Source organism: Thunnus albacares, chromosome 20 (assembly GCF_914725855.1).
Source record: "Thunnus albacares chromosome 20, fThuAlb1.1, whole genome shotgun sequence".
NCBI classification, from domain to species: Eukaryota; Metazoa; Chordata; class Actinopteri; order Scombriformes; family Scombridae; genus Thunnus; species Thunnus albacares.
This window is the reverse complement of record NC_058125.1, coordinates 14,748,441-14,760,954: the sequence shown is the minus strand read 5'-3', so window position 1 is coordinate 14,760,954 and position 12,514 is coordinate 14,748,441. Positions and strand designations below refer to the sequence as shown.

The window sequence follows — 12,514 nt, the reverse complement described above, 5'->3', positions numbered from 1 at the left end:
CATCCAGCGCCCCAGTCAAACCTCAATCCAATTTCAGGTTGGATAGACTTAATACATATCATTCATGCCTGAGGGAATACAATATTCCATTATTAGAAATGGCTTACTGGTAATGGCTTGCTGTGGGCATAGAGAGTAATACAGTGGTTATTACTTCAGTCTCCCAGTAAAGTGGGTGATGAAACGAGTATGATAAAACAAGCATGATATAAAATAGGACGAGAAGTGGTGTAATGAAGTGTCTAGAAGAGGTCAAAACTGCCATTTTGATGGCACCTTTTTATAATGAGCACTTCATTTTAATATCATACTTCTGCTTTGCAAAAAAATGACGTACTCAAGTGGAAACTTAGAAGAATATTCAGTTTTCAGAAATACAGCCAGGCAGCTGTTACGGTCTTCTTCTGCAGGTTTAGTACATCAAAATGTAAAGTATACTGAATATGACACAGGCTGCCTGCCCCGGGATATTCTGTGAGGATCTACAGTGCAACTTTTTCACTGTTTGGATTTCAATGCAGAAATTAAGACCAACATTTTGCTCACTCTGGCAGAAGTCATAAGTTGTTCTACCACATGAAAAGAGGTCAAGCAGTGACTGTGAAAAGGCTGTTTTACAGAGGCTGAGATTATGAACCTGCATGTCGCTGCTGTCTCAGATAAACTAGTGAGAGATCTGGCAGCATCTCTCTTCAAAACAAGTTTGTATTTTCAAAGCCATAGCACGACAATGACCTTTCCTGCTTTACACCAATGATGATGAAAAAATGAAAAAAAAAGGGAGGAAAGTGTTATAATATTCAAAAACATTTATTTTTTGTGTAAAATTTTTGAACACAGAAAAAAAATACAGACATTAAAATAAGAATTGCACCGTTTCAAAGCAGCACTTACAGTCTATAATGTCACGGTGGTAAAAGTAGAAGTGGCTGCAGCGGTCAGCAACACATCCAAGTACACAAAACAGCTTCCAGAGTTGTTAGTGAGTAATTTATAATAGCCCAGTGTGCATCAAAGAACCTTTATATCAAGTTGTTTCAGGAGCTTATACTCATTCTTTTCATCAGTGTGAATAATCAGGGATGCGCTTCATATTCAGCTACTTCATCACAACCCTTGCTCTGCAATGAAAGGCTATCATTATGAAATGAGCAGAGCAGACTGAGGTAAACAACCTCAATAAAAATTATAAAATGTGTAGTGTTTAAAATCTTTGTCCGCCCTGCGGTCGTACAGTATTGCCACGTTGACGATGAGTGTTTTGTTTTTGCTGTTCCATGCAACAGACATAAGTTACAGTTTAGCTTTAGTTTCCTTGAGCCACTCGCTAAAACACTTTTCCATAGCCTTCCTGTTAGCCCAGCTGCCGTTGTTGACTGTAGGGATGATCTTGAGGGGCTGGAGCCACTGGACAAAACGCTTCAACTCCAGAAAGCTGCTGTGTTCACTGTATGGGATTCCTGTAAAGACAATAAATTTTTTTTGAAACATATCTAAGCCTTAAAAAGTTGCATTTAAATAAAAAAGCCTGAGATCATTTATTTCGCTGCACTGTGTGTTGTTCTCACAGGATTATTATTTCCAGTGTAGGTTGTAATTATCACAAATTCCTATTTCTTAAGGTCCTGCAGGGACTTTTCCGACATTGGAATTTTTACATTTTTCCTTCCATTTCCTCAACTATGAAAGCCAAGTGATCACAGAAGAGATTTGGTTTGAGGTAAAAACTTGTCAAGGAGCCAGATTTTTAAAAGTATGGGGAAGCCAGTGCCACACACACACACACACACACACACACACACAACAGGGCAAAGTCTTACAAGAAAGACCAGTTGCTCATCCAAGTGACCGACAGGTTCAGACTGTTCTGAAAGGTGAACAGGGCAGCTTTCAGATACAGGAACATAATTTATTCTATTTCAAGGTGAGAGTAAAAAAAAGACAGCTGCTTCCTCTTGTTTGTCCTCACTTCACTCTCACAGGTCTGATGTGCTCTGCTGCTTTAAAACACATCTATCTGGAACTAAGCCTACTCAAGTATACAGCCAATCTTCCCACATGCAAGGAACAATATTAGAAGGAGTAGTAGCATATGTGAGAGAGAGAGAGAGAGAGAGACAGAGACAGAGCAAATTGGCTTCCGCCTGACTGACACACAAACTGCTGAGGGGGGAAGAAATTATGTGCGAGTGTGTGATGAAAAAAAGCCTCTAGCTGGTGATTGTAAGTTCCAGGCCAGATGGCTGACGTTGTTGAGGGATCTATTCTGCAAATGAAACAAGGCATGGAAGAAAAACAGGATAAATCTGCAGCGGCAAGGCAAGTCATGACCCATTTTGGTACAAGGGTTTAATGCTAGACGACTGTCTGTGACTGAAGATACAAGTGAGGAGAAGATGAAGATTTCCCAGCATTCTTCTTGATTTTATACTCTCTCAACAACAAGCTGAAGTAACCTGAAACTCATTCATGGTCTGAGTTTCCCTTCCCTCTTTCATCTCTTTTCCAAAAGAGGGAGCTGTAGGCTTAACATGTGAGGAACATTAGATTTCTGGCAGGGAAACATGTTGCTCTTGTGATTATGTCTCAGAGGCATGTGGCAAGATGACAATTAAGATTATTTACCATTATTAGGGTTCTGCTCTTGGTCATTAACTTCACAAAACAGAGAAGGGCATTCTGTGAGGGCATTAAATGCTCCAATACCTCCAACCCTCCAAATACTTAAAACTAGGGTTGCTATGATTTGTTTTTTTTTCCTTTTAGAACTTACATATTTTCATGTAAATCAATTCTTTCTGAAAGATAACTGTGCAAAGACACAGAATATTTAAAAGAGTAGTGTTTACCATAGATAGAGATGTTGCCAATGGTCTGTGGCTGAATATCTTCCACTGATTCCACCTGCTGGCTGAAGGTCCAGCCTGTGGGCTTGAAAGCCACCAGCTGATCGTACTGTCTAGAAAACCGCGCCAGGTGATCCTGCAGTTTCTGGAGATAAGATGAAGGGTGACAAGGCGCAGGGAAATGAGGATTTCATATTCAAGCATTAAAATGGAGCCACATTGTTCACTTCTAAAACTGAGGAAAGAAATATTTTAGAAATATTTATTGAAATGTCTTGTCACAGAACATATATACAGTTTTCTCTTCCAAAACCTATATACATAACCTCAAACAATTACATTAAATTAAAGGTTTTATCTAAAGCTAAGATTTAGTGAATGACAAATCCCTGCTGATGTCAAACTTCACATGAAGGGACCAATAGAAACATGTTGTTGGTTTTGGGTAAAATGATTGTATCTTGTGTAGCTTGACTACTCATAAAATTTGTCAGGTTACAGCAACACCGAAGCATCATTCTCAAACATCCACAGGCATTGCTGCTTGTGCAATCTCTGGCTAAACATGACAACTGCCTCTAATCGTTCACAACTAATTTTAGGCATTATACAGTTTGTCTATAACATCATTGATATCATATTGCAAATAACAATATTAGGAATTATTTCAAGGTCACTCTGCCCAAGTTTATAGTAACTTTTCTTGAGAGTCTCTGCTGAGAGGTCTCACATGCAAAACTGCATCTTTTCCCCCTAAGTCAGCCTTTATGTGCCTAGTGATGCTTGAATTGTAGCGACTCTGGGAGTTATCTGTAGTTACAGCAAATTTAAATTCCCTTGCCCTTTTAGAGATGTGCTCGGTCATCATAATTAGCATTCCCTAATTATTTTAACTCCTGTCCTTGATACTTACATATGTATAAAGCATTAGCAGGAGTGTAAAGGAGTGTTTGCACCCCCAAAATAGACTGCCCAGAAATAATCTGCAGCAGTTCTAGGTTAAACAAGAAAAATGTTAATACACAAAAAAGGTCTGCAGGCTATTTAAGAAATGCTAAATTAAACTATATTAGCCAACTCTACTCATCTTCATCTCGCTAAGTAGTGCACTATTAAATAAAATGGTTAAAGTCATCACACTGAGTATTATAATTTGAGTAAACTTACAGTGAATAGAGAAAGAAACTGAGGGACATCTTGCAGGTTTGATGTGGTTTATTTTCCTGTTGTTTCATTCTAATCACTGATGTAGTTAGTTTTGAAAACATGCTCCTAAAATAGGACTTTTTTTTAAACTCCTCAAGGCCCAGAGTCCTCCCCTAATGTCCGTTCTTTTCAGGTCAGTTGATGGAAAAGGAGACTGCTGCACCTACTTTGAAGGACAGCTGCATCATGGGCAGCACGTGGACCCGGGCTGCCTTCCAGTCGGTGGTTATACGTTGTTTGACTTGCTCTGACTCCAGACAGCACATGGTGTTGTATTTGTCCCGAGAGAGGCACACTTTAGACCCCAGGACTTCTGCCAGCGCTACAAATGAAGCAGAACAAAGTCTGTAAGAAGCAAGAATGTGTGCAATTCAGGCTTTTCTTTTTAAGACCCAGTATGCACATGCTCGCATTAAAGAACCCCCTGTTGTCACCCCCCACTGACAACTGATGCATTTTATTTCAGGATAAAAGTTTAACTTGCTCCAGTATTTTACTTTACAGCAACTTCACTGAACACATTGTACAAACTGCAATTTTCTCTTTTTAAACTTTTTTACACTGCTTTGTAAACTGTGTGGTTATGAGCACAAATATTTTTGTGGACAGTGCCTGAATACTCTCCTACATTCAATTGAATTAGCTATTTTTTCCATTCAAATTTCACACAGAGCTTGTTGTAGCAAAGGTGATTACAGGATGAATAGATGCTGTTCAATTTCTGCAAGGACAACATTGGTTTTTCAGCACTTCATTCCACCAAATTGGAATAGACTATTATTCATGTGTGTCACCGGAGGACTGTTTGCCTCCACATGAGAACAACACATATTGAGAAGCTCTTTTTCCTCATAAACAGACTAATCCACAAATTCTCCACACCACTCACATTTCAATAAAAGATGTAATCTCACACAACCTTTCAATAGGGCAAAAGGTCAGGTAGTGATTGAAGGTTACAGATATATTCCTCTCGTTTCACAATTATGTTCTGAAACACATTCACTTTGTGTCTAAACAGTTTGTGTTGATGGTAATGTCGTACTTCCTAATATCACAGTAATATCACTATTCCAGAGTTCAATTAATAAATGACTGTCATTTTCAGCAATATAATTAGCTATCAAAAAAAAACAAACATGTAACTTACCATGAACCTGTCTAATTATCATATTGATGTTGAAATATGTGCAACCTATATCAACCTCCATCTCCTAATTTATTTCCAGTATAATCAGCCATGTGAGTTGAAATATGTACCCACAGGAATAGGCAGACGTTTCATTCTTATTTCCATTGCTTAGATTTTTGTCAAGCTAAATACAACAAGAACATTTATGTTATGTTGCTGTTTGTGATGATGCACACAAAGTCCAAAATTAAGTTTTAGAGGTAGAGAATCAAGAACAGCATCACAAACTTTTTACTTTGATGAAATGAGTAACAATAGGGGTATTAATAGGGGTTTTAACTATGAGCATGTTGATGCTAAACCTGCTATTTAGACTGTTTTTAATTTTTCTGTTTCATTTCGAGGATATCATGCTCCTCCTAGGGTTGAGCAAATCTTGCTTCCCTTTGTTTTATGAAAATCTTCACTAAACCTAGTTGACGAATTTGAAAATATGTAGTGGTCATGGTAAGAATAAGGCATTTTTATATATGCTGTTCGTAAAGGTTAGACTTTTGAAGATACAATAATTTTACCCAAAACCAACAACATGCTTCTATTGGTCCCTTCATGTGAAGTTTGACATCAGCAGGGATTTGTCATTCACTAAATCTTAGCTTTAGATAAAACCTTTAATTTAACGTAATTGTTTGAGGTTATGAATCTGCCAGGACTGCTTGCTGTGCCTTCTAGTGGCAGACATCTAATAGTCATAATGCTTAGTTGAGAAAAACATGTGCAGCATGTCCTCCGAGCACTCACCCAAAAAGACCTTCTCTTTTCCCACAGAGTAGGATCCACACACGACAAGGGTACGTGGGCTGAGAGTTACCAACTCAAAGGCTCTGCTTGTTGCAAAGTTAATGACCTCTTGCTGTCTGGGGAAAGTATACTCAGGGCTGCAATACCTTGAGGGAAAAGAGTTACATCATCGCATCAGCATGAGGCAAGACTGTACATACTTACACTGACAGTGCTTGAGTAGATTAAGGACATAAAGCCCATTTTGATAAAAAGCTCCAAAAACTATGGAACCAGAGAAAATAAACTAGGAACTAAAAGTGCAGAGTTAAGCCCAACTGGAAGTAAATCTTAACTAAGGAACATATTCAGAGCTGCTGTAGCAGTACTGTATGTTTTAGCCATTATTTAGCCAAGTAGACAGAACATTTATTTGCAATGATGACTCAGGGAAGCAGAGGACAACAGTACAACCGCAGCCTTCTGCTTCTCCTTTGCAATTCAGCAACTGGACCGGTACATTCAGTGCATGCATGTGAGGTGGGACAAAAGGTACTAACGTGGTGTCCAGGTAAAGAGTCTGCACCCTGCAGCTGAGTAACTCAGGGTAGATCTCCATTGAGGGATCAGCTCTGAAATCTCCAGTGTGGAGGACCGTCTGTCCATCAGGTAGGAAGAACAGTAACATGGCAGCTCCTGGACAACTAAAAGGAAAATAATAAAGAGAGGAGGTGAAGCTGGAGATAGAGTAGAGAGAAAAAGCTACTAAAAAAATAACATCAAGAGGTCACTGATGATCTGGGAAAGATTCTTCTCAAATACAGGAAAACTGAAGGAGGTTCGCAATGTGAGATAAACTGTGATTAGTGTGTTATTAGACACTTTGGCTCTCAAGAAAAAAGTGGTAAATATTGCATGTTTTTGATTTAAAGTTATAGAGTAGGGATGGGTCATTACAAATGTTGGTTTAATTAGGCCTGACTGAAGAAAATGCCCTGTCATATAGAGTTTAACTCTCCCTAACATGCTTATTAGTTTTCCTCAGTTTCAGACAGCTTGGGCCTGTCTGAATTTGAAATTAGAATAATGCCTCCATATCCTCCTTTAAAATGCTTATTTTAAACTTTTGTGATGACATGTTGGCTGCAGTATCAACTTATTTTATATGCATGTTTATGGATCTGTTTTTTTAAAGGTGTGAGTATTAGGGTTTCTCTGCAGTCATTCCTTTGATCCATCCAAACAAACCAACATGAACACATCGTTGGGTTGGTCCACTATTCCCATGAAACACTCGCTCCAGACAAGCTGTGCCACCTCTGCTGAGTAACTGACATTGACGTCAGGTGGATGACTTACTGGTTGGCCTCGAGGAGGATGACCCTGACTCCCTCCACAGTGACCTGTGTGTTCATGGGAAGGATGTGGACATATCGCTCTGCCACTCTCAGCTTGCTCTTCACCAGGTTCCCTGTGATCTGTGCAAGAAAGGCAGCTGTTAGTGTGTTGACATACATACAGTGATTCAGCTGCACCTGCCAAAGCTAGAAAAACGTGAATGCTACATTATATTTTTGCTAAATCCCCTAAAAATCTTCCTTCAACGTTTTCCCTTAAATCTACCTGGAAATTTCCTCAGTGATTCTGATCAAACTTTTCTGGGCTATGACCCATCTAACATCCAAGCTGATTTTCTGTGACCTAACAAATAAGAAAAAAAAACCCAGCAGAGTCCCAGTAAGTCTGATTCTGGTGCCAGTAAGTCTGTTTTTAGTCTGAATCCCCGGAGAACACATATTCCACCGTGATAAATCATGACCTACTTGACAGGAGAACTTGCATCACATCTAGCCTCTTTCACCAGTATTTTATTCTGGATATTACCTAACAAGCTATTTAGATTAATTACACTGATATACTCTTGAATTTCCCAGTAAGATACAGAAAATGCATACTACCTGAGAAGTGAAGTTAAATACTGTAAACAAATGATATGACTAATTTGAACAAAATAAACTGAAATGTCTTAATTAAAAAAATGTTCACTTGTTGGGCACAATACCTACCTACTCCAGTTTACTGCTCAATTCACACACCTTAACTGAAAAGTGGTTTATTTATAATGTCAAAGACCAACATACAAACTCATTTTCCAAGATATGAACTGTGGAAAAGACACAAAAGGTTTCCAAATTTCAATCAACTCCAACATGGACAGAACCATTGGCAACTTGGTATTCATAGCTGCCCACCGCAAGCAAATATTCATTACTCCGAATCAATGCAGTGCAGTGAGAGGAATGGATCAGGCGTTTACTGTATGAATTCAGTGGAAGAGATGAGTCAGGAAGCTTATTAATGAGGTCCAAACAAATAGGATTTTTTTTTTAAAAGGCAAGTTCTTTGTAGCACCCTCAAAGAAGTGAATCAGGCCTTTGGAGGCCAGACTGCTATTCATTGACTTTATAAAACTGCAGATGCATTTAAATTGACACTGGTCTCTTCTTTCCCACCACTGATTTACAAAAAGTGCTGAGTTTTGTGTGGGATTCAGTTTCAGCGGTGTACTCGGAGTGCGGTTAAAAACTACCATTATTCACTTTTTCTTGCCCAAAACTTGCTGCAACAAATAAAGGCCATAGTTCTGTGCAGATCAATTCATATCATAGATAAAGTAGTACAGTAAGTGACTCCTACTGGTAAACACTGGTGTAGCTTTAAGTATGGCTCATCAATGCACAGGTGCAACACTGTCAGGTAAACACATATCATTTACTTAGACAATACATAGTTTCTGCGCCAATCCGTGCAATGAAATCATACCAGAAGTCGTTCACATTTTACAAAAATATCCAAAACTTGACTCACTCTGTTACAGTAGATTGGAAAAGTGGAGTTCTTGGTCAACCCTCCGTAATGGTCTGAGTGGAAATGGGTTAGGAAGTAAGCTGTGATGCCCTCAATCACTCCGTACCGAAAGGCATCTATGACAAACTTTGTTCCTGAAAAATTTCACAAAAGCCTTTAGATTACAAAAACACAAATAAATTCTCCTCCAAATCAATGCAGCGATATGTGATATACTGTCACTCGCTGACCTGGAATCTTCTTGTAGAACGGACAACGTGGTAAAACCTCTTCTTCTCCGTCACCTTTTCCTCTGTTCCACCTTCTTCTTCTCCATCCTCTGGTCCCGCCTCTCCCTGCTTCTCCCTGAGTGGCCGCTGCATCGCTGCTTTTAACAGTTGCTGTGCCCTGTGAGGTATCTGCAGTTGTATCAGTCTTTCTCTGCCTGTCTCTCCTCCTCTGTCCTCTCTGTCCTGAGTTCTCCCCAAGCGCCGCACTGGACGTAGCGTTGAGTTCATTCGTTCCAATGTCAGCCTCCTTCTCCTTCTCCTTCTCCTTGAGGGGCTTGAGCCCAAAAAACACTCCAATGTCCGTCTGCTTGAGACAGGAGGCCTGACCTGCCTTGCTCTGGTGCTTCTGAGGCGCCATGGTTTGAGATCTTGGGACGACGGAGGTTTGAGATGAAGGCACTTGAGGAGAACTTGAGTGAGGCTGCTCTGATTGAATACTACTGTCAGTAAAGTTATTGGAATGCAGGTTATCTGAGCTTAGAAGAGTTTCTCGCAACCGCTCTAAAACAATACTCTGCGGAGACTGAACGCTACTTTTAAATGGACTGATTTCACAAGCAAATTTACCATTCACTTGTTTTTCACCTGTGGAATCAGCTCTGTTTTCAGCAACGGAAGAAGCAGCTAGCTGATTAGTGGCTGCTAATGAGGTAACTGGCTCCAGCTGGGTGTTTGAGACAACTACTGGCACCTTATTGGTTTCAAGATTATCTATAAATTGAGTGAAGAGCTCGTCCTCACTTGAGAATCTGTCGCTGAACAGTAGCATAGAGTCTTCATCCTCGTTTCCAGATACGTCATTATTAAAAAGGGCTCTTCTGGGTTCACTATTGATGACTTCAGTCTCTGCAGGGAATTCAGAAAGGGGAGAGTAGGATATTGCCTCATTGTTGTCAGGAGAGGGTTCACTTGTGATAAAACCGCCACAAGCTTGCCCTCCACTCTCTGCCTTAAGAGGAGTTGATGAAAGCTCTGTTTTACTTTCTTGGGAAGCACTGATAGACTTCTGGCCTTTAGTAGAGGATGACCAGCCTTTCTTTTTCTTAAAATCCTCTGGGCCAGGTGAGCGCAGTAACAGAAGGCCATTTGTTCGTTTGGATGGAGGTGTTTCATTGTGATTATTGAGAGAGGAGGCACTATGATTGGATAGGGCAGAAATACTTAAAGCACTGTCCTGTGAAGACTCTAAAGCAGAGTCATCCACCTCAGTGTCTATCACTCCTGGGAGACAACTGAGACTATTCTCCTTGCTGGTCTCTGCCTGCTGGGACAGACTGAGGAAGCCTGTGTCGCTGTTTGCTCGATTGTGGGCCAGTAGTGTGTGGTTGAATTTCTTGTAATGGTTTGGAATGGAGGAGGAGCACTGGAGTCCAGCTGGACATTCTGTATGAACATAAGACACGAGTCATCAGAGCAGGATGCATAATATTCAGAATCCAAAACCTCTCAATACAAAATCTGAAAGTGCAGTTTGATGATGTTTATACAGATATTTTTTTTTAATGGGCACAACATTAATTTATCGTTTACTTATCACAGAAAGTGAACCAGTTGTATGATGTCATGTGGCTCTCAAGGGAGCTTTCTAAAGTCTGGGAAAATAACCCTGATGATGTCATTAGGGTCATCTCAGACTGGGGTTGATTCGTCAAATTTTGAAGAAGAAGCCTAAGTTACCAACTGGGGGCGTCAAGTTAGAAAACATGTCAGGGAGCGTCAGGTTCTGTACCAATTACCAGTTTATGACTTGCAACAAATGTTTTCCTCAACATCAAAGTCGTAATCATGACTGGGAAAGTCTGATTTTTTTGACTGTATAAAGTATTAAACCCAAGTTTATGGGTTATAGTGTAACAGGTATGATATCAATGTTTAATTATCAACAATGAATTAATTTCATCTGCATAGGGTGCATCATCATTATCGATTAATCTGCTGGTTATTTTCTCAATTAACTGATTGACTTTATTATCAGGTATGACAAAAACAGCGGCAACTTCTCACATCTAAGAAGCTACAACCACAAAATACAAAGGTATTTTTGCATGAAAAGTTGCTAAAACAATTAATCAATAATCAAAATAGTTACCAATAAATTTTCTGTCAATTGGCCAATCAATTAATTGACTAATCGTTGCAGCTCTAAATCTGTATTTTTGACCTCTAATCATACAACCATCATAAACATGGAAATCACACCCACCCCAATGAAACACACTTTCAATGTGCATCATGGGAAATGTAGGATCCAGTGTTTTTGGTCCAGCTTGATAGAATATTTCAGAATATTTCATCTCTGCTGCATCGCCATTGTTTTTTTTTTTCCTTTTAAATCTGCCTCTTATCAATCCCACAGCTTTATGGAAGCGTATGGAACATGTTTTATTTTTGGGTGTCTTTAATGTATAAAATGATAAGAATCTTTATCATTTCATCCATTAAAACAAACAAATACCATGTATGCACCTGTATATAAGATAACCTGTGTGGAGAGAGAGGACTACAGGTCAACAAATACATACACAGAGCTAGACTGATGAGAGGTTTCAGATATGGATGCCGTATGTTCACTTCATCAGAAACTTTGGTTATGACTGTGTTATATATGCGGTATCAGGCAACTTTAAGGTGAATGGTGGAAATATATGGATATCTGTACCTTTGCATGTGTCCCTGGGGGTGTCAAGACATTCAGCAACATGCCATCTTTGAGACTGTACCACCAAAATGGAAAATGGCATCTGACAGATAGGACAAAACTGTCCAGTGGATGGTCCCTCAGCTGCATTCAATTCACGTTTGAGTGTCTCATGAGTTGGAGAAGACTTTGAGGGTGTCACTAAGCTGCTATGCTCTTCTTCATTAACATTAGCAGCACTGACATCACCGTTTTCTGCAGCTTGGACTTTCACATTACTGCCAGGTGACTTGGCTGAGGAAGAAGTGGCTCTCTTTGACGTCTTTCTGGAGGTGCATCTTCTCTTGGCTGCAGTTCCAGTCACAGACACTGATTCGTGTCTCCTCTGTTTCTTCTGGAGAGGTTTATACTCCCAAATGTCATTTTCAGAGTGGTCCTTCTGTGACATTTGGAGCAAAAGCAAGCGACCTCCTCAAAGCCCTCGTTGTTACCAAAGACGCGGTGTTTGATAACATCCCGCGGTTGTCGTTGCAGACGGTAACAGCTGTTGCGGGAGATTAACAATTACTAGTACTTTCCTTGATATTGTACGAATAAAAGTAGCTCGAAAATAGGTTCTCATAGCTGTTAATTACGATTTGGAGTTGAATATCTTATTATCAACACATTACTGTTTCGTAAAGCTCTTACCGCCACAGTGCATCAATGAATGTAGTAAAAGCAACTACAGAAACGGAGCCGCACTTTCCACACATTTTTGTAAAACAGTTCAATT

At 39.7% G+C, this 12,514-nt stretch overlaps 1 protein-coding gene across 1 annotated transcript; it reads right to left on the bottom strand.

Annotated features, from left to right (window-relative positions):
* Nucleotides 1–794: 794 nt before the first annotated feature.
* dclre1a (DNA cross-link repair 1A (PSO2 homolog, S. cerevisiae)) lies at nt 795–12,428 on the bottom strand. Its single transcript, XM_044338350.1, has 9 exons — nt 11,761–12,428; nt 9,063–10,484; nt 8,833–8,966; nt 7,324–7,442; nt 6,525–6,668; nt 5,986–6,131; nt 4,220–4,374; nt 2,850–2,991; nt 795–1,460 (listed from the first exon to the last, which is right to left on the bottom strand). The coding sequence occupies exons 1-9, from the start codon at nt 12,185–12,187 to the stop codon at nt 1,294–1,296; spliced, it is 2,856 nt and encodes a 951-aa protein (XP_044194285.1). The 5' UTR covers nt 12,188–12,428; the 3' UTR covers nt 795–1,293.
* Between the last annotated feature and the right edge of the window lie 86 nt (nt 12,429–12,514).